This window comes from Plectropomus leopardus, chromosome 4 (genome assembly GCF_026936395.1).
Source record: "Plectropomus leopardus strain MGB_pleo_1.0 chromosome 4, ASM2693639v1, whole genome shotgun sequence".
Classification (NCBI taxonomy): Eukaryota; Metazoa; Chordata; class Actinopteri; order Perciformes; family Serranidae; genus Plectropomus; species Plectropomus leopardus.
The window spans coordinates 33,502,474-33,529,660 of NC_142179.1; the positions used below are offsets into that span (position 1 = coordinate 33,502,474).

The 27,187-nt window shown below is 40.2% G+C and overlaps 1 protein-coding gene across 3 annotated transcripts in view; it reads left to right on the plus strand.

Annotated features, from left to right (window-relative positions):
• Positions 1–761: 761 nt before the first annotated feature.
• The window catches only part of bicdl1 (BICD family like cargo adaptor 1), a 33,081-nt gene continuing 6,655 nt past the window's right edge, over positions 762–27,187 (plus strand). Inside the window, exons 1-10 of one of the 3 annotated variants that reach the window (XR_015776497.1) lie at positions 762–1,618; positions 3,668–3,883; positions 14,981–15,097; positions 18,874–19,020; positions 19,701–19,880; positions 19,956–20,174; positions 21,957–22,100; positions 23,103–23,233; positions 24,544–24,664; positions 25,204–25,318. Coding sequence is in view for 2 of the 3 variants with exons in the window: in XM_042489030.2 (XP_042344964.1) it covers positions 1,226–1,618; positions 3,668–3,883; positions 14,981–15,097; positions 17,675–17,686; positions 18,874–19,020; positions 19,701–19,880; positions 19,956–20,174; positions 21,957–22,100; positions 23,103–23,233; positions 24,544–24,664 (1,680 nt within the window). In the remaining variant the exon portion in view is untranslated. Of the gene's footprint in view, positions 1,619–3,667; positions 3,884–14,980; positions 15,098–17,674; positions 17,687–18,873; positions 19,021–19,700; positions 19,881–19,955; positions 20,175–21,956; positions 22,101–23,102; positions 23,234–24,543; positions 24,665–25,203; positions 25,319–27,187 lie in introns of all 3 variants that reach the window. The other 2 variants (XM_042489030.2, XM_088077166.1) reach the window with 2 other exon arrangements.

Below are 27,187 nucleotides of genomic sequence, written 5' to 3' on the forward strand. Positions count from 1 at the left end.
AGTAAATTTATATGAACAGGAAATAAATATGACTAAAACTGAATCCATAAAAAAAATGGCAAAACCAATCAATTAATTAAAAAATATATAATATACATGTATATTTATTTATGGATTTATTTCCGTCATATTAATTTACTTCCTGCTCATATTTATTTATTGATATATTTATTTATTTAGTATTGACTAAAATGGCCTTCCGCAGTTACATGGCTCTGCATAAGAGAAACATTTCTGTTTCAGTTTTATTTGCGAAGAATGAAACTGAATTGCCTTACTGGCTGTAATATTTACATTTTACTACATGCTGAACATAATATAATAACCTTAAAGGTGGATGCAAAAGTGTCAGATCACCTTTTTAATGGTAACTTATGCTAATATCATAATATTTTCATTTGATATAGTCATATAAAAAATTAGGCAAATTACTGTATATTCTTCATCATATTCTTGTTTGGTTGTTTTGTTTTAAGCGACCGGTTATGCGACATGTAGGGTAAATTGTTGGGGTTTTTCATCCGTTACAGTTTGGTTTTTTTTATTTATTTTTTTTTACCCCTTCTGACGATAGCTGCTGCATCACTTTAGGCAACAGCCTGTTCTCATTTTGTCTCTTCACGTGCTCATTTACTGGATGCCACAGATGTGTGTGAGAAGCACCAAAATATGGCGCTATCATTCTCAGCCAATGGGCTGGCCGTTTGTAACAGGTTGCAGCTGGCGTCACTACCGTGGCGGGAACGCGCATCTAAGACGGGAGAGCGGTTGAGAAGGCATCGGGATCGCGCTCATCTGTTTGGCTGGCAAATACCTCCGGTGTAACAGGCCGATCATTATGGGGGACACAGGACCCCGAGGCGGGATAGACCCTGACCGACCGACCGCTGCGCAGAGCTCATCCAGGCGGTTTATACCGGGATAAAAACATTTGGTGTGTCCAACAACAAACAGCCAGTGTGAGGTGCAGAGGAGGCGGTGTTTGCTGGGATTCAATCAGAGCCAGAGTCGCGGCTGGTAGGTTGACTCGGAGAGAGGGACGTGAGGAAACTGAGAAGACAGCAGTTTATAATCGAGGTGGATCCAGCTCGACATTGCGGGAATGATGGATGAATTGTCGATTACAAGCTGGTCCGGTCAGCCCAGCCCTGTCGGAGCAGGGTGGGTTCATCCGGAGTGAAATCAGTCGGCTCTTATCCGTTGGCTTCTCCTCCGCCGGGCGGCGATGTCCGCTTTCTGCCTCGACCTGCAGACGTCTGCCGTGGTTTCAGCACCACTGGAGCTGGACAGCGACTGCATGGAGCCCCGGGCCAGCCCCGCCGCTCAGGAGCCCGGCGGCTTTCAGGGTCACCCGCTGCGGCACGCCGGCTCCGGAGGCCTCGGCATGGCCTTGGAGGAGGAACTGGCCATGCTCACCGGGGAGCGGGACGACGAGGAGGAGCTGCTGGACCTAGAGACGCCTCCGGCGGGGCATAGCGCAGACTTGCTGTCGCTCTTCCGTCAAAAGGAAAAAGACTTGGTTTTAGCTGCTAAACTCGGCAAAGCTTTGCTGGAGAGAAACCAAGATTTGACCAAGCAATATGAGAAAATGCACAAAGATCTCAACGAGAAACTAGAGGTAAACTAATAAAGTAATCTAATTAGAATATAATTTAGTCAGGTTTTTAATGCTGGTCTAGGCCTCTTCCTGGTTTGTTCTCCATAATACTTTAGTGAAGTTTGGGTCTTGACAATGTAAACAAACTTAAGACCACCATAACAAATGCTGTCTGTAGAGCTCCACATTCAAATTACCAGAAGTGAAAGCAAAAGTGTCAAATCACATTTTTATGGGTAACTTATTGTTATGCTAACATTATAATATATTAGTTTGATATAGTCAGATATAAACTTAGGCAAATTACATTCTTCATATTTTTTGTTTTGTTTTATTAATTAATTTATTTATTTCAGTCTTTTTTAAAATATTGACTGAAATGACATATAAGAAAGTGCACAAGGATCTCAGTTAGAAATTAGAGGTAAACTAAAGAAATAATTTAATTTTAATATTATTTAGTCATGTTTTAAGGCTGGTCTAGGCCTCTTTCTGGTTTGTTCTGTAATACTTGAGTGAAGTTTGGGCCCTCACAATGTAAAAAAACTTAAGACCATCATAACAAATGCTGCCTATAGAGCTCCACATTCAAAGTGACATGGGAGTGTTTCACCTTGCAGGCTCCCATTTTTTATAGTAGCAACTATAATAATGTACCTAATGTACTACAATCTGGGCACTAGTTAGCCTGCATACAATAATTTGAAACTTGCTGATCATTCATAGTGTAACATGGTTATACCATAGCCTATTAATTTCACACATCATGTTTACAATAACTGCTGTACAGTTGAGCTTTTGTTCTTGTTTTCAAAATCCTTCACTCAAGCCAGCACGTGGCCTGAGAAACCCCTAAAGACTAATCCTGTGGCTGTCCAGGGCCTACTGTAGCTACTGTACATCTGTTCAGCCCTTTGATCCATATTCATCCTCATGCTCCAGCTCAGAGAAATAATCTGCCTGTTAACAAATAACAAACTCTTATGGATGTTTTTACAACTCCTGGTATCCTATTCAAACAGCGCCTGGTGTTGTTTTTATTCTCTTTGATCCCTCCTTGTGTTCGGACGTATAATCAGAGATGAAAATAGTGGCCACACAGATGCCAGCTGCTTCAGCCTTGGACTTAACCGTAACAACAACCCCCATCCAAACTCTGGCAGCCGCTGGTGGTGCAGTGCATCTGTCCACCGTTCATTGCCATCCAGAGAATAGAAAGAAGCATCCTATTATCTGAACTGTCACTCCAGGAACAGGAGAAACAAGGCTAGTTCAGTTAAAAATCACTGAATTATATCCTTGCACCAGATTAAACTGCTTCTTACATTTTGGGCCGCCATAGTTGCACTTATTGTGACTCTTGCACTGAAAGAGCATTTCTTGCATTTCTGGAGTATAGCGCAATACTCAAATTTTCATCATTCTTAACATCATATATTTTTAGGTTAATGCTAAATGTATACTCATGGCACAGTGAAAACATCCACACCCAAAAGTAGAAAAAAGGCAGACATAGAAGATAAAACGTTAAGTATGGAAAAAAAAAACATTGTTTGTATGGAAGCATATAACTACCAGGTAGGTATTAACATGAAAAGTTTCTTGTAATACCAAGATGTTATTTGGGTTTTTATAAGATATTTTCATGTAATAACAAGAAAATTTAGATGTTAAAACAAGAAAAATGTCTTGTCATTGCATGAACACATCTTGCTATAACAAGAAAAGTTGAACAAAAAATTAGAACAAAAGTTTCTTGTTCATGAAAACCTCTTGTTATAATATGATTTTTTGTGATAACGTGAAAATATCTTGTAATAACAAAAATAAATTGTAAAAATGAAGATGTGTTGTAACAAAACATGCAGTGAAATATTTTAGTGAAATATTTACAAAGATTGAATACAACTGTCTCAGTCTGTTGCAGCACCAGCATCTGTGTCAAGTCTGACTTTGTCACACCCTCAGTGATTTCAGTGGTACTTCTGTTTTGTAAAACTAGGTCAATACTGCACATTAAATTCAAGCAAATCAAGGTTTAACCATGTCACCCTCTCTCCCCTCATCCAGCACTTGGAGCAGGAGAAGCATGAGCTGCGTCGGCGTCTAGAAAGTCGAGAGGGGGAATGGGAGGGCCGTGTGGCCGAGCTAGAGACGGACATCCAGCACCTGCAGGGCGAGCTGGAGCGCCATCAGGTCCAGCTGAGAGAAGCTGACAGAGACAAGACCAAGGCCATCAGTGAGCTCTCAGAACAGAACCACAGACTGCTGGAGCAACTCAGTAGGGTGAGGAGCAGTGTGTGTGTGTGTGTGTGTGTGTGTGTGTGTGTGTGTATGAATGCATGTGCTTCAAAAGTTCTGCTTCAGGCGGGCTGGGCAAATCTGCATGGAAGATTTAATTAGTCTGGGCTTTGACTCACTGTGTCACATGGTCTTAATGCTGCTTTAAACAACCTTCCACCCTGTGTGTGTGTGTGTGTGTGTGTATGTGTAGTGTGTTGTCTCCCTGGCCTGGCCTCAGGGCCACTCAGTCCAGTTCAAGTCTGCCTGGCTGACATGACATAAGATGCTCAGCCGAGTGAGGATTCATCATCCCTCGGGGGTCATCTACCTCGGTTCAGCCTGTCTCCATCTAACTCTACCTGAATTATGCTAACTCATCAATTTAAAAGTGGAGCTTCCGGGCCTTGTGTTGAATAATTTAGAATGATTGGACTGCACACTTATGCAATAGCACTCTGCATATTGGCAGGTAATTTGAGTGCAGTTATTATGACAGGAAGAGTAGAAAATGTCCTAAATGAGATATTCAGATAAACTGACTGATGGACAGACAGATACATACATGCACTCAAGGAGGACTTGAGACTTGATGATGTGACCTACTGAACACATCTCAGGAGAAACTGAGATTGGCAGTACATGCAGATTGATGGAGCTGAGCTGAGAGTGCTGGCATTTGTAGCAATGTCTGATTAATCCATGCAAAGGAGTTCAATACAACTCTTCAGTCTGCTGATCTACACCACAACAGACACTTAATCCATAGAAAGTGGTCACTCAGGTGTAACAATGTAACAGCTCTGCAATCAACTGTATCTTTGTGGAGTTTTCAATGTAAATCTTTAATGAGATGAAGTACTAAAATAGATGCCAGTTTAATTTTTGAGACTATTCTCTACTTGCACGATGTACTGCAACAATACATTAGTTAATTCAATCAATTTATTTGTCTCATGAAACCTTAGAAATACAATTGTGGGTAGAAGCTCTTGCTGAGCTCATAATTTCCGGTGCCTCTCACCGCTGGCCTGCAGTAACCAGTACCCTCTTCCCGACCTCAATAAGTAGAAAAGTATGTTATCTGCTCAGTTGGGATCTTTGATGATTCTCCTGGTTTTGTACTTGCAGCGCTCAGTGTAAACATCCTTTATGGCAAAGCAGTACCTGTAGTATGTTTTACTGAATGAATGAATTTTACTGAATGATTTTTGCAGGGCCTTTCGGTCTTGTTTGGTGCTATTTCCGTACATCATTTTACTGAAATCCTGTCTGTTTACCTTCTATCAGCTCAACAGTAACGTTACTGCAATCTCCTAACTTTGCAATCAAAGTGCATTTTCATCCTTACATTAGTTACTTAACTTTTCACAGTTAGCTTTGTACATATTAGGGGTCAACAAATATTGTTTAATATTTGTTGATAACAATCTCCAGCACAAAACTTTGTTAAGAGCTCACATGGGAACTATAAAATAAGGAAAGGACATGATGTCACAGCATTCAAATTTTGCGCTTCAGCCTGAGTTTGGTGCCTCTTTTATTGAAGTCAATCGCATGGCCAGTCTGTTTGGAGACCAATTACAAGGAAAAAAATGGGCACAATCCGATAAAAGCATCAGTCGACATCACCTAATGTGTGTTATTTAATCTGATGGAAGGTTTTTTTTAAGTCAAAGCTGAAACAACAAAGATATGATGGGTTATACTGTAATTTGGGGTGCCCGCCAAATTGACTACTATAGAAGTGGCACCAAACTCTGGCTCCAATGCAATATTCGAATGCTGTCACTGGTGGCATGTTAGTTCCTAAACAGAAATGACATTTGAAAAATCCAATTTTATTATTTGTCCCAAATGGGAATTTGTGTTGCAGCATGGGTAAAAACATAATAAAAACACATAAAGCACAAACAATATGACTCAGAAACATACAGCTGACATTAATCTATACCCAAGATGACTTGCACTTCTGCACATTCAAACTCCACAAGAGCAGACTAATAAGTGTCCACCATAACTCCAAAGAGCCTATAATAATTTAGTGAGCATTAAATATGACATCTCCTAATAACAGAAACCATTCCTAATACTGTATACATCACCTTCAACAGGTCATGACAGTCACCATAATGCAGCATCAGGACCGGTGACATAAATGCTGATGCTGCAATATAGCACACAAGAACAATATGTACTGTTACTGTCACTCTAACATCATCATCATCATCAGTACAATATGTATAGCCTCTGTCACCCTATCATCGTCATCAACTTCATCAATACTACAAATACAACATCGTAATGTTACAAGTCACCCTATCATCATCGTCATCATCATCATCAGTACTACGTGTACAATATGTACTGTTACTGTCACCCTGTCATTGTCATTATCAGCATCGTCATATTACAATACAACATGTACTGTTACTGTCGCCATAGCATCATCATCATGAATGGAGACAGGAATAAGGAAGTATTTATACCTACTTTTTTTTGGCAACAGGTGTTCTTAGGTTTAGGCCAAATAGTAATAACTTCTGCTTAGTCAGTGCAAATGGCTGATGCTTTTTTTGAGCACCTGATTATTAAATAAGTTATTTAAACTACTAAGCAGTACTTACTCACCTCTTTCACAGTCTTATCAAGGACATTTCTCACTTGTAAATAGAGAATAGTCTGTGTTATTGTAGGATTGACCTGGATTATACCCTTGGTTTTCATGTTAATTTGTCCAACCCGTCTCTTCATTTGTGGCCTCATTTCCACACCAGAAAAGTAACATTCCTTATCACTATATATTATGTTAAATTTCTCAAACTGTGTGGTTGAGCAGCTACAAATCACTCTGACACACTTTACAACTGATACGTCACAGGGATGAGCTTGCTTTCTAAGAGTAAGACTACATCATGCTGCCTAACCTGTCAAAGGGATATACAGCATAAACTCCTTTAAGACCATTATAACAACTGAAGGGCTGTAAACAAAGGAATCAGTGTTGTCAGCTGCCAGGTAGGCTGGCAGTGGGTACCAAGGCTGCGTTTCAGGATGCCTCAGAGCTGTGCATACAAAGGTTGACAAGCCTATACGAGTGCTTTGATAACCCCGTCAGCAGCTGTGTCTATGGTGACGCTCACACTGTGTCGCTCCCCTTCCTGGGAGGAGATAGGATCGGCTGCAAAGGCACACGCTGTTCAGGGAGGAGACAGCTCTGTGTGGTTGATTTTAACCCCCAGCTCACTGCTGTGTAGAGCAGCTCTCCCTCTCATCTCGGGTCAGATTTTTTCAGCATCCTGCCTTATGTTGCCCCGACACCATCATCACATAGCAATCAAAGGCTGGTCAGTTGTTATGGATCCAAGCAAGAGCTGGCACTTAGCATAATTAAACTGCATTTAATTTAACTGAAACCTGGGTGTGGGAATCTATAAAGATATTCCCTTAAAGTGGTAGATTGTGTTTTGGGCAAAGGGGGGGCATATCTTTGTGGTCTTTGTGACTCAGTGAAATTTATGAGACTTAATTGACCGCATCGATCCAGATCCATGATTCAGTGAATTGGGCAGACAGAGGGAGACCTGCTGGGTAATAGAACAAATGAGGTCAGTCACAGCGCTCGCTTTCTTGCTCATTTTTATCTTCCTTTCTCTTTTCTTTCTTGCTTTCTTCTCTCTCTCTCTCTGTCAGTGCTCATTATTGAGCACTGGACTATGACTAAGTAATGTTAACTGTTTACAGCTCTGTGCATGTGGAGGCAATGTAAAACTACCCTGAGGGAACTCTACAGTGGTGAGGTCCCTGAGGGCCTGCTATTTTCATCTGCACCTTCTGTTTCTCATAATAGTTAACTCTTTAAAACACAACAGTTATTATGACAGCCCCCCCCAGACTATGGCATAGTGCATATTCCTGCACTCTGCTCAAGTGATTCTGATCTTTTTATTATTGTCTTTTGACATGTCTGCTCAGAGTGGCGAGGACGAGGTTTTGATAACTGACAGAACAACCACATATACAGCCCCTGGGTTTACAATAACATACAAGAGGAGCACATAAACGAGTTTGTTACCAGCTACCATTGCTACACCACAATCACGATATTGCAAGGCTGTAGCCATGGAATTAAAATTGCCCCCCCCCCCCAAAAAAAAACCCCAACTAACACAGCTGTACAGTATACCTTACAAATATGCAATAAATTAAAGCTACAACTGTATACATGCAGCGCAATGTAAATAATTGACACTTTGCTCAGACATCACTCGGGATATCTAAGAAAATAACATAATGACAATAACATAAGTTGAATACACTCATGAGTACCATTGTTGTTTGCTGGGTGTATGTGTGGCTACAGTACTGCAGGTAACTTAGCTATAGCTGACATTAATGACTGGCGATTGATTAGTACTCACAAATTGTCCAAATTTCACTCCATGCATTTGACACTTTTTAGAAAAATATTATTTAAAAAAAAGTTACAGTTTCAGTGCAAGATGTGCAAAATGACGCAGTGACATAATGTGACCTTTTCACACTCTGACTGAAGTGGTATTAGCTGTATGATGTTGCAATAATAAGTTCACCATTAACAACAATAGCAACATTAACGGATCCTAACTTCACACAAAGCTAACAAGGGAAATATGCTCAGAAAGTATGGGCTGTCTGCAAGCCAATTCACAGTGTGTATAAATTATCATTTTCATAACACTTTATACAATCAATCTCAATCAACAGTGATGGAGCCCCATACACATTTTGAGGATATTTAAATAGGGGTGGGGGGGTCTATCCATCAAAATATGCATTATAATCACTAACTGGAATCTTGTATTCATCATTGCTGTCGAGGACTGAATTATCAAACAAATAAAAAATATATTTAAATTGATAAATCATCATCAATTATTATTCATTCATTCAATCATTTTATTATTATTATATTCAATATTGAATTAAATTGGATATTTTTTTAAAAAGTGCACACAACTCCAAAATCTCAAACAATATATAGAGGAGCCTCACTTATGTAATTTGCCTTTGAAACTCATCACTTTCTGCTAATTTTGTCCAAATTAAATAAGTTGATTTATATGTGAGTGCCGATGTTCAGTTTGTTTCTGAAATAAATTGAGGACATTTGATTTTTTTTGCATTTCAGTCATGTTTTTTAGAAGAATTAATCATTAACTAACGTTTATTTACCTTACAGCCAAAGATTATATTTAAGAAAACAGTGTGTTGCCTTCCTAACAACAGTCAGTTCTTAGCAGGACCTTAAATTGGTTGCAGTGGGATGACCTTGAGAAGGCAGGTCACTCTGTAGGAAGTGATGTAAGTCACAGTTTAAAATACAGCCCTGAGGGGATTAGGCTATAATCCGCGCTAATAGCTTCGCCATATGCATTCAGCAAGGAACCAAAACAACTCCAGTCCATACTCTAATTAATTAATAACAGCAGGTAGAATAGATATTGGGACAAAGAAGATCTAAAGTTTTAGTCTGTGGCTCGTCACATCTTATCCCGGGTTGACACGAATACCCCCAGGGATTATTTCTTTTTGGGATTTTCCAATACTGGGTGATAAAACTATATCATATATTCCATAAACCCGGAGAAATCCATTCTCATTGATCCAGGGGTAGAGCCTAGGAGGTGTGTTCTGGTCTGTATGGCTCCTGAGTGTGAGAACAGCCAATCTCTTCAGGCCTAATCTGATCAGAGCGAACCAGCAGGAAGGGGACCTTTCTCTAATTACATTACCACACATGCTCAGAGAAGGCTGGGGATGCACTGACTCCAGCAAAAGTGTCTGCATGTTTTATGGCCATGGTCAATTCTGCTTCCGTCAACCTCTAGAATTTACTTAATTGAACATTGACAGCAGCCTCCGGTGACGCATTTAAGATGTTTATCTGAGACTATAGGGGGAGAAGTAATTCAATTTTTCTGACTTCTCATTTACAAGAATTTAACAAGCGTGATGTTTTTGAGGTGGCAAAAGCAGAACGTTGGCATACTACGTTGTGTGTGTGTGTGTGCGTGCGTGCGTGCGTGCGTGCGGGCGTGCGGGCGTGCGTGCGTGTGTGTGTATCCACATCACACTTTGCACAGCATTCACTTTCACTCCTCCTTATACAACCTCTAGCCAGCACTGAACACAGTCCCCAGGCATCTGTCCAGCCATCAGCTTCGTTTGCATCCAATCACCGGAGCACATAACATCTGCCTCCCACCAGCCAAAGGTAGCTGTTGCTCTTGGTATCAGCTCTCCGATTGGCACGTATTGTCACTCTCAGTGTTTGTTATGCAACCGTTTGATCGTGGGGTTGCCCATCCTCCACACGTCTAGACGAGGCAGCACTCTGTGAAAGTGACTAAGGAAAATACTAGAAGCATTGAGACCACTATTCGCGGCTCCCCACCCCATCCCACTTCTCCCGGGTTGCTATGACAACCAGAGTGACATGCAAATTGAAACTCCATGTGTTGTTACCATGGGAATGAGCTGTACAGAATGGCACAAGGATGCAGATAGTTTGATGCCAGGTTGTGCCACCGAAGACCTGTGACATACCTGCAGTCATACCTGCGAGATCAGGTTCCACAGCCACAGACAATCGGCAACTGAATCAACAGGAGTGATGTCTACTTTCTAAGTTTCAACCCTCTTCTGGAAAGCACAGTATTTAGTATTTACTCACATAAATGTGAAAGCAAAGAGACCGTAAGTAAACGTGACTCTGCTGAGCCCTACTTTGCTGCCCTGGATTCCGTCACAGCGGTCTGATTTGGCGGTTTGTCCTGCCACACTGATGATGCTTGGTCTGGGATGTGAGGAATTTATGTGCAGATTAAGTGAGTATCTGCAAATGAGGCACTCCGTGGTCAACTCTGTGGTTTTCCGACATGCTCTCAATCTGTCAGCCTATTACTGGGCCAGTGTGTCAGATGTCACTTCACCACTGTGACCTGCCACTGCACTGGCCTACAATGACTGCACATCTGTTTCCCACGCAGAGGACACAGAAACGTGATCACAGAGAAACTCACATCTGGCCACTATAGTTTAATACCAACTGGCTCAGAGACATTTGCTCACTGACATGTTATTTTGGCTTATATTCCAAAACTTGAAAATGGCTTAGAGGACTCCAAAGCAAAGACAATAAGTTTATTTTAAGTTTTATGGAGCTATGCAGGTTCATAATCTTTAAAGTTTATATTAAAGCATATTAGGCTACTGCAGAAATACATACTGGATTATTTATTTTTCTTTTAGTCTACATCAGAATCCATCAACATTTGTTATTTTTTTTCCACAACAAATCACAATAAATAAACTGTGATTTATCTGTCATTATTAACCAAGTCGAAACAAATCATTTAAATCATCAGTACATCTAAGAAATAATACATTTAGATTTTATTTAATTCAGTTTCATTTATTTAGACAATGCTGTTTTTACTAAAGCAACTTACAATACTGGAATTCAACCATTTGGCTAGAACTCAAATAGTAATACCACCAACTTCATTAAATATGCTGATTTAAGTGCTAAATTTAGGTTTAGGTTTTTTTTGTTTGATTCGACACCTTCGTCACAGCTGGTTTTGTATTCCTGTTGTCCTGATGACACCTATTGCAGGGTGAACTACCACACAAGCTGTTTTGAGTACTGGCAGGTTGACTAACAGTGAGCATATCCATGCAAGATGCAGACACGAAATTTACAGGTGTTTAGTTAAGATTAAAAAAATTAAGGACACGTTCAAAGAAGAGTGTTATCTGAGCAAGGGGTCCAGAAGTAGTTGTACCATGGTCTCTATTATTAGTGTTGTTGTGCTTATCATTGTTATTACTTTAAAGGTTTATTTTTTGGCTTTTGCTTTTATTATTTATAGGACAGAGGGAGAGGGGGGATGACATGCAGCAAAGGGCCGCAGATCGGAGTAGAACCTGTGGCCGCTGCGGTGAGGACACACACCCCATGGTTATTATTATTAGATATAGAGCAACACAAACATCATGCAAATATTATCCATTGACCCATGATAATACGATACGTTGAAATTCATTTTTCGGCCTCACGCAGTTCTGCTCAAGGAGTTCATATAGAATTAGACATAAAAATACACAAACAGCACATACCTGTCAAAAACACACCAATCAGTCACGACCGTATAAAACAAATAATGTAAATAATCTCAATCAGTAGCACAGATTTTGGTGTAGCAACAGAATAGACTGATGTATCAACATATTTTTTAGCTTGTTGCATTTAAATGATGAGACGCAGAAGTTGGCCTCTTTTTAGAACAAGCAAGGGGTCTGTAGAGATGCTGTTAAGTCTGAGAATGCTCTTTTTATGAGTTGCCTGAAAGGAGTATGCCACAGGTTGGCCAATTATCTTTGCGCAAATTTGAAGTTGATTAGTTTTAAGTTTCACAGATAGGCAGCTGAGCCATAATGTACTATAATACATCATGACTCTAAATCTAAGTCTGCAACCACAGTATATGCACTACTGTATCTTTTTACATGTGAGAAATCCATGACGACAAACAGCATCAAACACCATAATGACGCCCTTGATGGGCAACTTTTCCATGAAATAGATATCCTGACTAATATCAAGTTATTGCTCTTTCCTGCATCAGCTTTGTACCAGCGCCTCTTGCCAAGTATCTATCTCTTACTTGTAAAACTATTGGAGTATTCCCTTGGTAGAGAGTAGCACATTTTTATGAATGGCAGTGTCTTGAGTGGTTAGTTATACCATTCATATATCTTTGTTCAGACTGGTCCTAAAACCTTTTATTAAAAAAAGATTAAGTGTAAAGAAATCTTGATTTCCTAGACCTTGTGTCACATCTAAGTCCTTCAAACTCATACATAGGACTATTACAGACAGAGCAGCAATACCTTTCTACTAGCATTTGCTTAATCTGCTTTGAGTACCAGATGAACACAGTTTTACATTTGAGTTGTCACACAATCATGACACCTACACAACCTATTAGTCATCGCTCAGGCTTATCAATTAGCTGTTCATCTACTCAATATAAACTGTTGTCATGATGTCATTGAATGACAAATTTGCTTTAAATCTTTCTGATATTTTGAATTAAAATCTTTCTGTTATTCAACGTATAATAGTTGCAGTGAAGTTATTTGGAGCCATGTTTTAAACCAGGTTTAAAGGATGTACAAGGAAAGATACATTTTTTTAAGAGTGGTGGAATTATTTAACCTGCATTATTATGGTTGTTTTACAAAAAAAGTTATTTCTTTATTATGTTATGGTCATATTTTAAGTTTGAGTTGCTGTGTATCTTTGGGATGCATTATATGTGGAATAGTCCTTTTTGGAATATACATTGAGAGATGGGTGATCTATTCATTAATTGTTGTTTTAAAATACTTTGCAGAGATATGAAAACTATTTTATTTCAAACATTTTATGCGAGGAGAACATTTGAACTTCGACCTAATCTATTAATGTTCCTTAATTCCAGTTTTATTTTATTGTAAAAAGAAATTACACAGGGTTATTTCAAGAGTGCTGCATTATTAACTGCTCAGAGCAGAGCCCTTGAACGCACCACGACCAGCTGTTGATCCTCCTCTCATCTTTTGTGAGCGCCTTGAGAGGAGGTAGCAGTGTGTGGTGCCACCTAGAGGCGTTTCTTCAGACTGATATTAGTCATCTCCATGTTCAACCAGTGATTTAAAGACAAACCAGAAAAATTTATTGATAATGTGAACTCAAGCATGCGTGGTGATCTCCTCAGGGCCTAAGAGTGCTTGCCATGGTAATAAAACTGGAATTAGTATTCAGTGTGCAGATCAGTTGCTCCCTTTCTTACAGTCTTTTTGATATATTTACTGTTCATGCAGTCTCCTCAGTGAGCTGTAAAAAGTGAGTGGTTTTGAGGATTTTGCTGTTGCCATGGCAGTGATGATAATGCGAGCGGTAGCTTCCTGAGTGCAGCTTTATGCTAATGAAGCTGAGCCAGGCTCTGTGTGGCCTGATCCCACCTGTCCAATAAGCTCAACTGATGCACTCAGGCTGCTGCTGGGCTGGATTGCACAAATACTGAGCAGTGGACTATTCAAGGCTTTTAAAAAAGGGCCATGACATTCAGACAAAATTGGGCTTTCAGAGAAACAGCTATCAAATGCACCATTTTACAGGAACAGACTGGAGAGGGATGATGTACAAGTGACTCTGTGTCACTGAGTACATGGTGAACATCAATGTGTTTATGCTTGTCTGTGTGTGTGTGTGTGTGTGTGTGTGTGTGTGTGTGTGTGTGTTTACAATAGCTGTCAGACTCTAGTGAGTCACCTCAGTATCTTTGTAAGGGAACACAGACTTAAAGAGCTGCTATTCAATCTTTCTAATAAAACTGAGAGGTTAATGTAACACATTTACAATGTGCTGTTATGTCAACTTGACCATAAACAACGATTAAAGGAGAACACATCTGATTTTACAGGTGTGCTGCAAAGACTGTGTATAAAGATGGATGATGCGCACCCACTTACTCCTGTTATGCTTAAGTAAAGCTAAAATATCCCACATACAGCGAGTTTTTAGTTTGGCTAAGTTTGTCCCATTCACTAATATGGAGGGGAGGGCTTTATGACCTATACTGCAGACAGACATCAGGGGGCGATCGAGATTGAAATGTCATACTTTGGGGGAACAGTCATGTTGTCCATTGTTATATACAGTCTATGGTCTGCTGCACATGTGAAAATAGTTTTATAAAGCCTTTAGTGTCTCCAGAGGGAGCTGTGAAAAGTCTGAATAATGCCCTAAAGTGATGTCACTTAAGACAGTGTAGTGTGGGTCTATAGACCCCAAAAAATCTGGGGGTGCAAGTTACAAAGAAGATGCTATGTTAGTTACACAAAAAATGACCAGAATTTTGACTGAACTGTCAGTTGCATGGTGTCAATTTTGACAACCCATCCATTGTGAGAGGGGAGCTAAATCGTTATAGTACTAATGCAAGAGCAGACACATTTATATCATATCTGGGCTATCTTTTCTTACTATCCTGTCTGTGTGTCTCCATCCAGGCTGCAGAGGTGGAGAGGCAGCTGTCCACTCAGGTCCATTCATTACGGGATGACTTCAGGGAGAAGAGTATGTCTACAAGCCAGCACATGACACGACTAGAGACTCTACAGGCGGAGGTGAGCCACTATCAGCACCGTTTTTAACATTATGCATCACTTTCTACTAAGTACAGTTGATTGAATTGTACTTTTCAGAGTGCACAGACCTCGAGTAGTCATTTGCTACTTGCAAAAACAATGTTTGCAGTTATATTGGTAGTCAGCGAGAAGCCTGACTGCCTGAGGTGACAGCAGATCCCAAGAGAAGTTAAAGCGAGACTATGTAACTTTTGAAAGAATTTTTCAAACATTCTCCTTCATGCAAATAAACATGATTATGATTTTTTTTTTACCAATAAAACACAGCGCTGTTTATTTCAGTACACTCAAAAGTTTTGTTTCTACTGGCTTAATTGGTCAGATGTGACCATCATGGTGGCTAATGTTAGCAAACTTTAGATATTGCTGTGTGATTCGACTTTACAGAGACAATGTAAATATTTTCTGACCTTGTGTTGCTTTTGTATTATGTTTTGTACGTTACAGATGATAGGCTTGGATGGTATCTATTTTTTCGTTCCCTCATACTTTCCTGAAATTTCACAGGGGTTTACTGTTTATGATGATATTTGTGTGCAGTGCTATCTACCTATCCCCTTCTCCCACTTGACCCACGAGTTTGCAACACTCCAAAAGATATCTAAGCTTTAAAATCTGATAAATAACCAACACAAACTCACAAAATTTCAAGAAAGTTAAACAGAAGAATACAACCTTGCACCTCCTAAAATCAAGCATCTATTTTTCACTGAACTAAATATAGCATAACTGCCTTGTTAACTTATCAACACACTGAATTCAAACTCAACAGAAACACAATAAAACTCACCTAAACCATCTTAGTTAGTCATCTAGTACAATTTAGTCAACTGTTCTAACTCTGGTTCAGTCAAAATAAACCCTTAATTCATCAAGTTAGATGTGAAAATATGCTGTTTTCCCCTGCGCACTCTCTGCCGTTGCTCACCGGCTGTTTACAGCCCTGTAATGTTATGCCCACCACTTGTAGGCACCATGTTTCTCAGCTCAGCTACCTGTTCCACCAGTAGAGACAGACTTCTGGTGGCACATGGGGTGCACCACAGACAATACATCCTCAATACAGCCTCTCTGTATGAGTTAAATAGAAAGAATTTATTTTTTTTGCATAACTTAATCCTTTTATTAAATTTCACTGGGTTGTACGGTATATGAGAGTATTTATGTGCAGTGCTACCCATCATGTAATGCAAAAAAAAAACGTAATATACTACAACAACATAATATACTCACCATCTGGGTCCAGGGGGTGGATTAGTGGCCGGAATGCAGGGAGATTTGCTGCAGACCAATCCAATTCAAAACACTGACAGGAATGTTGCTTTGTTGGGTTCATAGAGGTCAGTTGGTTCTGTTGGGGATATTACAGGCAGTCAACCCCAGGTGCAAAAAAGCAACAGCATGGCAACAGGAACTCGAAGAAATATAACTTATTTATAACCAGCTTATGGGAACAGACAGATGTATGCATAACAGAACTGGCTTTAAATGCAAGGAGGCAAGACAAGGAACAAACATCAAACCTCAACACCAGGGAAGGGAAAGCTGGAGGATGCGGCAGGAGGATGCTTAAGGAGGGAAACACAGGGATGCGCTAACAACAAGGGTGTGGTGGGGAACACTAGGGTGGAGCAAACAGACTAACACAGAACAGGTGTACAGGGAAGACTCTAGGAACAGGGAAGGATTAATGAGACTGTTGGAGGTCAGTTGTGTCAGAAGACAGGTGGGAAACAGACAAAGGCAGGACGTAACACAAGACATGACTCATGAGGAGCTTGACTTTCAAAATAAAACAGGATATAAGGTAAATGGATGAATACATGAGACGAAAAAACACAACACTACATACGACCACCCCGAATAGCAAGTTTGTAACGAGTTTCTGCAAGCTCTCTTTTCAGTCTAATAAATAAACCGTAAGGTAACAGTCTTACCCTTTGTCCTTATGAAACAATACAGCATATCCATGTGAGTTCAATAGAAAGATGAGTGTTTGTATTTTTTATGGCATTCAAAATCATGGCATTGGGATTTTTAAATATCTTGGTATATCTTAATATCATGATACCACCCAAGCCTAACAGATGTAAAGAAGCTGTACCACACCAGGAGATGTCTTTTTTTCCTGCTTTTGGTCCATTGCACTCACTCTCAGTGTGGTCACCTAATATTGATGTCAGTCCGTCTAAAACAGTTGACTCCAGGAATTTTAGGAATTTTAGGAAAATTCAATGTCCCATTAATGCGCAGTTACCACAGGGGCTGCTGTTTAACAAAAGTTACACAGTCTCGCTTTGATGTTGGAATTCTTGGTAAAAAAAAATAATAATAATAAGGAAATAGAATCACACTAAAGGGAAACACTACTTTAAACAAATGCCCTGTTTTTTTAGGAGATGATGTTCACCTTTCACCCACCATGAAGTGTTTATTCTGTCAGGGCAAATGTGGGATTACTCTCAAACTACTTTTTCTCTCTCTGTAATGATTATCTTCATCTCTCTCTTCACCATTCCTCCTCCCCTCACTCTCCTTCCCTCTTGGTTGGAGCAGCAAGGGCTAGAAGTGAGTGGTTACCGAACGCTGCCTGTCGCTCAGACTGCATGCCGCATGTAACGTCTCGCAAAATAATAGAAACAAGGATTGCACCATTATTTTCTTTTGAATCACACCTCCTCTGTCTGTAAACCAGCCAATAATTGGGTAAAATACTATCAATTCATAGATAGTAATACTGTAGCATTGTACATTTAATGTTTTGTGATATTCATGTTTCTGTCTCTCTAAAAATGAAAAATTTGCACTTGACATTTCCAAATCCTTACAGCAATCCCTGTTTCATGACATCGAGCATGAGGAACATGCTTGGTTATTGGAGCATGAGATGTATTGTGATGTCAGCTGTGTCATGTATGATGATCAGCCAGATGTATCATGAACAAAGGCACTGTAAGAGCATAAAAACAAATCAGATTTCCCCATAGCCTCTCTTCAAAGTGAGGCAGAAAACACCCAGACTGCAGAGCCTGTGCTATAATTGGGAGAAAAGGCTACCGCTCTATATTTAGATGAGATACTGCAATGTCTGGGTGCTCCCACTTTTCCCAATGCTTTGCCTTTATATGACATATACTGATGACTAATGGCTTTTTGCCCTATTTGTGTGACGAGAGCGACTACAGCAGCCCCAAAAATAACCCAAACCTGGCAATGTGGACGCTCATATGGTAATAAAAACAAGTGATCCACATGTAAGCCCGTACCCTGTGAAGTAGGTTACCAGATGTAGGTCAAAAGCAGGAGGGATTGAAATGAACTGATGTTTGTTTAATGGGGAATCTGTCAGAGGCAGCTGCAAGGTAAACAATTCACTGGGAACATGTTGTGTTTCTGCAGTGCTAGCCTTCAGTGGAAAGCCGTCACACATGTATACTGTGGAGTAAGCTGAAATCAAGCTTTGTGGAGACGCTAACATATCACCAAGGCATTCCTGAAGACAAGGGTGGCAACTGACGCCTACGCCCCTGCTAGGCAACAAACATTCTTTAGGCCAGTGGGAGTACTTTTTAATCTTGTGTAAGAGCCCAGTTTGCCTCAGAGTCAGAAAAAACAACAAGATTTAGCCTTTAATCAGCTCCATAGCTGCCCATCGGTCCGCTATCGACCAGAGAAATCGAAACAGTCCTCAGTTTCTGCGATTAATTCCTCTTTCCCACGGCGCAGTAACTAAGCGGTGCTGTTTGACATGTTAGATTAAGATGCTGTCGGAGAGGAAGATGGAGCTGGAGCGTCGGGTGCACGCCATGCTGGAGGAGAATGAGCTGCTGCAGAGTACAGTGGACGACCTCCGAGAGAGGACGCTGGTGTTGGAGAGGCAGTCTCACGAGAAGGACCTACAGGTACAGACCTAAAATCTTAAAAGAATAACTACTAACTGTAGACATTGTGAGTAAGTAACCTTCTATAAAGCTGTTCTTGTGTTTATACACTAAAATTTGTCCTTGAGGTAGTCAACTGACCAATCAGACCTCTACAGGTGCTTTTTCTACACTGTTAACCCTTTGAAAACTAGAGCAACATTACTTTAGTTGTGCTGCTTTCACATGCCTTTTACAAGTATTTAAATCTTTGAACCATGAGTGAATTGGTGCAATTTCTTTCAAAAACATGGGAAAAAGGCAATGAGCAACTTGGCAATAAATTTTTTTGCAAGAAATTAGTAAATTAAGAAAATTGCTTTATTTAATAGCTACTAAAAAATGTCTAGGGGAAAAGGAAAAAGCTAGGGGGAATAACTATACAACTATCATAACTACATATTTAAAATTATGTTACAAACCTATGATTTTAAGCAGTTTTTCCAGGTAATTTCTGTGTTTTGTTTGATTTATTTATTATTTTTGATATATTATTTATTTGACTCATTTTCTTTTTTTTTAACTAATTTTTTTGCTCATTTTTGTGTAATTTCTTCTTTCTTTGCTAATTGTTTTCTTCACATTTTTTTGAAAGAAAACAAGCCAACTTGCTCATGTTTCAAGGGGTTAAGTCACAGTTTTTCCTCCTGTGCTGCGTCCAGTTACGGCAGAGCCAGCTGGAGCTTCAGGAGGTTCAGGTGTCCCACAGGCAGCTGACTGCTCGGCTGGAGGAGCTGACGGAGGAGCACAGCCTCCACAGCCTCACCCCGCACCCGTCCAGCCTGCTGTGTGAGATAGAACAGAGCATGGAGCAGGAGGAGCAGGAGCAGGAGAGAGAGCAGGTAGCTACAGTAGGGTTGTGTTTGCATATCAGATACTTTGCTTTGCTTTTTTTAACACTTACCTTGTCTATTCAGCTGCGTCTTCAGCTATGGGAGGCCTACTGCGAAGTCCGCTCACTCTGCTCCCACCTCCGGGGGAACGACGTTACAGATTCGGCGCTGTCCACTGACTCTTCCATGGACGAGTCCTCGGAGACATCGTCAGCCAAGGATGTGCCTACTGGGAGCCTCCACACCAGCCTGCTAGAGCTACGGAGGCTCACACAGAATCTGCTGGATGGCAACGAGTCTACGGTAATAAAAAAAACAAAAAACACACACAATCAGCACTGTCAGAAAATAGCCTCTATTTAAAACATTGAGGTAATGTCTCATGTTATGGCTCTGTTAATTTCCAAACAATCTCCTTGGAAGAATCATGTTACTCGTTATTATTATTATATGAAAAGTAGAGACAATCGCCCAACCCAGCTAGCAATTCTTGGTTCTGAAAATATTCTGAGAACGGTAAAATGCAACCAATACAATGCTTTCATAATGTGTTCAGCAGTGTTCAGTTTTCTTTTAGTTCTCAGAATGTTCTTAAAGTTAGGGTAACATTCTCTATAAACATGAAAAAATGTTTTTGTTAACATATCACCTTACATTACATTTTCATTAAAAGTGGTCTCTAATCTCAGTCGTCAATTTTCTGAATGTTGCCTTGAAAATGTTCTTCCTTTGTTCTCATGTAACATTGTGGGAACACTGTATAAAAGAACATTCTATGATCTGTCACCTCTCAGCATCAACCAAACATCTTCAGAATGTTGCAGTTATAACGTCATGTCTTAGTCAGCATTTAACTTTAAAGGAGAATTGTTTGCAATGATTAACATCCTTAAAACGTTCTTTGAACATTAGATTAAAATGTTTTCTTTAAAAAATGATTGCAACTTGCAGGTAACTTTGTTCCCTGCTAACAGGGAAGACACCATAGGAAGCAGCCACTCTTATTTTAGTTTGTAAGAGAGAACCAGGAAGTGATGTAGTAGTTTTTGTAAATTTAATGAAAGGGCATACAGTGGCAGATTTAAAAGGTTTTGCAGTGGGCTTGCCTCTGTTCACCTGCTTGTTTTCAGAGTTACCCACAGCTAATAAAATAATACATAATGAAAACACCCTAACACAGCCAAACTCTAGGAGTTTACATTGTTTATTGTATCCTGGGGGATACAGTCATTTGACAGGCTGTGGAGGGAGGGGCATTAAGTGAGTGAACTTAATAATAATAATAATGTGAAACACTAAAGTGGGAGACAGGTCAACTAACCAGGTTATGTGACCTTATGCCAGTATTAAAAAATATAGTTATCATAGGTAGTAAAATCCAAAATGTTTCCCTACGTGAACAAAGTCCATGGCCATGACGTACTTGTTGTATGTTTCATGTTTATTATATTTTGCAGGGAATTGTGTTTTACAAAATTGTTTTTTTTTTAAGGATGATTTTTTTCATGTTGTTGTTGAAAAATAATGATTTGTATTCACAACCTTGATAATTAGGTATTCAGTGTCCAGTAGTGTGTGTCTAGAAACCAAACGATTTTTTCAGGTTTCGGAGGTTTTAATGTTTGTAAAAGGCGTCTGAACGCAGCACATGAAAACTGATCAAGGTCCAGCTTTTAAAGGGTTAAGTACATTTAGCTGATAATACTTACATACTTTTACTCAAATAAGGTTTTTAGGACTATGACTTGCAGAGGATTATTTTTTGTGTGTGGTATTAGTACTACTACTTTAGTAAAGGATTTGAATAGCTCTTCCACCACTATGTAACACTTTATTAGATTAATATTAAAGTTAAAACGCGGTATGAGGAACCTCTTGGGCTCATAAAATTAAGTGTTACCAAGAGTTGGTGATGTTGCAAAGGTGAAATTTTTTTAAAGACGTTTTAAAGACAGCTAACTCAATAATACTTTGACAGGATGGAGCCTCTGTGGGGCTGTTTTCAGTATTAAGTTGTGGGCTGTAACAGCACATTTACTGCGAGTATGTGTTTTGAAATGCTGTGTGTGTTTTGTGTGTTGGAAGGGCTCACGGCGCAGTGATGAGGAGGCGCTGGAGGAGCAGGTGAGGAAGCTGGGAGAGGAGCTGCGGGAGGTCAGAGAGCTGTATGAAACCGAGCAGGACAAAACTCGCAGCAGTGAAGAGGAGGGGCTACAGCTGCACAATCAGGTACCGGCTCTGGTGACAGCGCTGTGCACGCGTTCACACATACAAACATGCTGCATATGTTTGCACTAATGAATCACAAGAGAGCAGGTGACACATACAGACGCGAAAGCGTGAGCACAATGCAGAAATATTTTTACCGAGGCAGATAAAGATTGCATCCAGTCTTTCTTGGCTGAATAAGATTGCAGTGAGGCGTGCTCATGACTAAGATGCAACATTTGTGATACAACATATTGCTGCATGTGGTAGAGGTCGACAGATTGTTGGCCTGGCCGATTACTGGGGCTGATATTGACATTTTGCCGATTATCTGTATTGGTATTTTATTTTAATGATAGGAATAAATAATTAAAAGTTGCAAAAAAAGTGTCAGCATCGGAGAAATTTTACTTTGCAAAACATCAGGGAGCTTTTTTGATGATTCATTTTTAGTTTAAATTTTCATGACTTTATAAAAAAAAGAAGTTTCAGGGAACTTTCTGTATATGATGTTGAAAGTTTCAGTTTTGATTAAACTTTTGCTAAATGCATTGTTTAGCAAAAGTCTTGTGTTGGAGATTTTCATTTTGTTGTAAATGCATATCAATTCCAAATATCGGTTATTGGTCTCATTAAGCACTAATAATCGGTATCGGTTTTGGTCCAGAAAAACCAGTATCGGTCGACCCCTTGCATGTAGTCCTGAGTTTGTATGCCAGTGTGAATTTGATGTGTGTTGTTCGTAATGTAGGACATCGCTTCAACCTTGTCTTCTTTCTGCCAGGACAGCTCTCACTCCCCTGTGGGTTTAAAGTGCCATCTTACATGACTTACACAAAATAAGCTACACACGCACGCACGCAGGCACGCACACACACACAGTCAGTTGCTCTCCCGATGAACTGGGTCAACTCAGTCTCAAACATGAGCCGCCCTCGGACTTCAGAGACTGGATGCATTCTTAAATTTATGAGTCCTGCGTCTTACACAAACATCTGTGTCATTCTCCCATCTGACCTACAGATGGCGCTGCTCTCTGTAGAGATGTGCTCTCTCCGGGAAGACAATGAGCGGATGAGGACGATGGCTGAAGTCCGAGAACCCAGCGAGCAGCTTCAGACTGCTATCAGAGACAGAGACGACGCCATAGCCAAGTAAGAGCATGTCACATAAAAATATGCAGACTTAAACTTTATTTTACTAAATTTTTTTCAATTAAAATGATGCCAAGTCCAAACGATAATTCCATTTTATCACAATCTGGGTCTGGTATTTATAGTTTTGGCAATTGTTCCTAAAGGTAATTAAAGGGACAGTTCACCCCAAAATAAAAAAATACATATTTTTCCTCTTGGCTGTGCAGTCTAGATTGTTTTGGTGTGAGTTGTGTTGGAGCGTTGGAGATATCAGTTGTAGAAATGTCTGCTTTCTCTTTAATATAATGGAACTAAGGCGCACTCAGCTTGTTTTGCTTAAAGAGCCAAAAAACATTTGAAAAACTTTCAGTTTTGCTTTTCACAAATCATGACCCGCTTACTCAAGAAAATCCACAGACCTTGTTGTGAGCAGTTTCATGTAGGACCCACTTTATGTCCACCAAACAACAGCCGTCAACTGCATCACTGCAGAAATGGACGCGCACATTAACTCATGGACAAGAGCGAGCCAACGTTACAGCTCAGCTGAGGAAGACACCATTAATGTTTACATCTCGCAATGTCGTGAGCATGAGCCTCTTGTCCTTCTGCATGGTGATACAGCTGGCGGGCGTAGTTTGGTGTAAAGAAAATAGTTCCTACATGAAACTGCTCATAAGGTCTGTAGATTATCTTGAGTAACCAGGTCATGATTTCTGCAAAGAGATATTACTGTTGAGTTTTTCAGGTGCATTTTTTGGTGCTTTGAGCACCACAAGCAGAGTGCCAGTAAGACAGTTCCATTATATTGGAGAGAAGACAGACATCTCGACAACTCACTGAGCATAAAGACCGGAAGCTTGGAGAAACAGATAGCCCAGCTCTGTCCAAAGCTAACAGACTCTGCCTACAAACACCTCTAAAGCTCACTTAGTCATATCTTGTCTGTTTAACCCATCCAAAATTAAACATTTAAAACAAGTTGTGGCCATAAGGAGGTAATGTGCTGGACTGTTTCCTGGCTGGGAGCAGTGATTTCCTGGAGTCTCCTTATGACCATAATGTGTCAATTAACAAGCTTTAGATCAAAATTTTGTTACCTTAGCTTTATGCTAAGCTAACTTGCTGCTGACTGTAGCCTTTTATTTACCAATCTTTTCATCTAACTCTCTGCAAGAAATAAGTTGTTTTTACTGAAAGGCTGAAGTATTTCTTTAAAGAGTTGCGTTCATCACTGTGTTAGTTTCGGTAGACCAATCACGCTAGCAGAATGCCACTATTTAATGTGTGTTTGTGTGTGTGTATGTGTGTGTGTGTGGGTGTTGCAGGAAGAAAGCAGTGGAGATGGAGCTGGCCAAGTGTAAAATAGACATCATGTCTCTGAATAGCCAGCTCCTGGACGCCATCCAGCAGAAGCTCAACCTGTCGCAGCAGCTGGAGGCCTGGCAGGTGGGTCAAAGGTCACAAGTGTTATACGAGTAAAAGCCTAAAAGTCCTTTTGTAGTGCTTTGAAACTGCTATTTTAAGGTTGTTAAGATAATAAAGCTGTTCGGTAAATGTAGTTTCTTGATAAATTTTTTTTTTACACATTTTTTGATGAAATCAGTAAACACACCATAATATAATGTGTATCAAAATGAAATTACACTAGCTGTCCATTTCCCTTCCCCTTCTCTGTAACTTGTGTTTACCGTCTATTTTAATACTTCTAGAGTCTGTGCATATACACTAAACCACTCAATTAACTTCTGAGAGTGTTTGTCAGGTGCTTGTCTTTGATGGGTGTCTGTAAGGAAACAGCCTGAGGACACTGTGTGTGTGTGTGTGTGTGTGTGTGTGTGTGTGTGTGTGTGTGTGTGTGTGTGTGTGTGTGTGTGTGTGTGTGTGTGCGCACGCGCATGCATGCGTGCGTGCGTGCGTGTGTTGCCTCCCTCCCCTCCCTCATCTGTAACTAGCAGCTCTCTCCTCTCTCTTCTCCCTGCCCACAGTTTGCCTCCTCAGGGCTCTTTACTGTTTGGCTCTTGTGGTTTCTGATCTAGTGGCCTTTCTCAGCTTCCGTACCACCCTTTCTCCCCTGTGGTACCCCCCCCTCCTGCCTTAGAGGTGAGCCCCGAGCTGCGCCATCTCGCCGTTTCACCCTGCACTAACCTGACTCCGCCATGCTGAGCCATTCCATGCTACGGTTAACTGAGTCAGGAGAAACGCACATCGCAGATCTCTCTGAAACCATGAACCACCACAGAGAACCATCCCAACCCACCACCTCTGTGTCCACCTGCCTCTGTCTCCTCCCTCCATACACCTGTAGCCCCTGAGGGTTTTTAGGTGATGGTCCACTGGTCAGCTTACCTGCTGAGAGATGAGCACACAGACACCAAAAACACCCCCGCTGCATCCCCAATAGATCATAAAGCTTAAATGGTGCTAGTTATATTAATGGTACTGCTGAGGGATATTAGGTGACAGCCGGAGTAATCAAAGGTTTGCATTCATACACTAAGTACTTGTTTTTAGTGTCCCAGAGCAGTTGTTTGCCAGCATGGTTTAGCAGCTTGTCAGAGCCCCCTGGTGGTGCAATCTGTCAACAGCTTGTAACAAACAGCTTGGCAGCAGTGTGTCTGCAGGTCCTGAAAAAGTCTTAAAATGTCTAAAATTAAATGTAAGTCTAGTAGCTCACCTGGAAGAGCAGGTGCCAGTTGTAAAAAGGCTCTGTGTTTGCCGCAGTGGCTGCAGGTCTGATTCCAACACTGCATGTCATCCACTCTCTCTCCCCTTAAACAAAAAAGAAAGAGTAAATCAAGTTATACACACAAATATACATATTTGTTTTTTATGAATCGATGATAAGGAACCCAAATCATTTCAGACAATGGCTCAACTGCAACAATCAGATTTTTAGAGAGCGTTTGATTCTGTTTCATCCATGTCGGTTTTATTGATATGTGTAGCTGTGACAGAGAGAGTCATTTCTTATTTTAATGGTAACATCATAGTGTTTGACAGCCAATCAAAGCACTCGTTGCACAAAGAAGACAAAGACTTGACTGATTTTAATGTATGATTTTATATTTTAAATTCTATAAATATATATGTATCCTTTAAAGTTAGTATACATTTAATGGTGTTTAAATTTCTTTTTGTCAAAATGTGGAGCTCTTCTGCATTAAAATCCACATTTCTGATGCTACAAATCTTTAAATCTACAAGTGAACATAACTCTTTTTACTTTATACCTTCACTTACCTGTTAGCAAGATTAACTTATCTGACTTTAAAATTAGGTTGCTTTTTCAGATTTTGTTATAAGGTCTGAATGTTCTTCTTGATTGCTGAATAGTAATCACAAGTATATCGCAAGCTTGTCGGCTTTATTATTTTGAGAGGAAAAATATCTCATTGTTTAACTCTTCACAACAGGTAAACATATGGTACAAAAAATGATATTGCTTCATTTCAAGGGGTCACAAGCTGGAAACATCTGGGAATCACTGATTCAGAATATGATGTCACTTAAATACTTGTTATTTTCTCTTCTTATGGAATGCAGCCCCTGGTTATTCAGAACAGAACATGTTTTTTCATCATCTTCAAGGCTGGATTACAAACTGTGCAAATCATGCAGCTAATGTCCAGGAATCCAGGGCTGCCGAAAGCTCCACGGCGCCTGCACTTAAACTGATTTGTGCAGATACGTGACTCCTCTTGTCTATGTGTCGATGTGTCTTTAAGCAAAACATTGCACGCTGATGGTCAGAGTGTGTGTTTGATTTTTGGCACAGTATGAAATGAAATTATAAATACTAATACAAATTTTGAATCAAATTACCACCCTGCCAATCTAAGACTGGGCAGTATTAAGTTGATCTGCTGGGGGTGAAAGGTGATTGTGGTGTCTATGTGATCAGTAACAGGTAACTTGATCAACGAGTCCAGTCTCCCAAGAACACCCTGTCCTGCTCCACCTTACACCCTC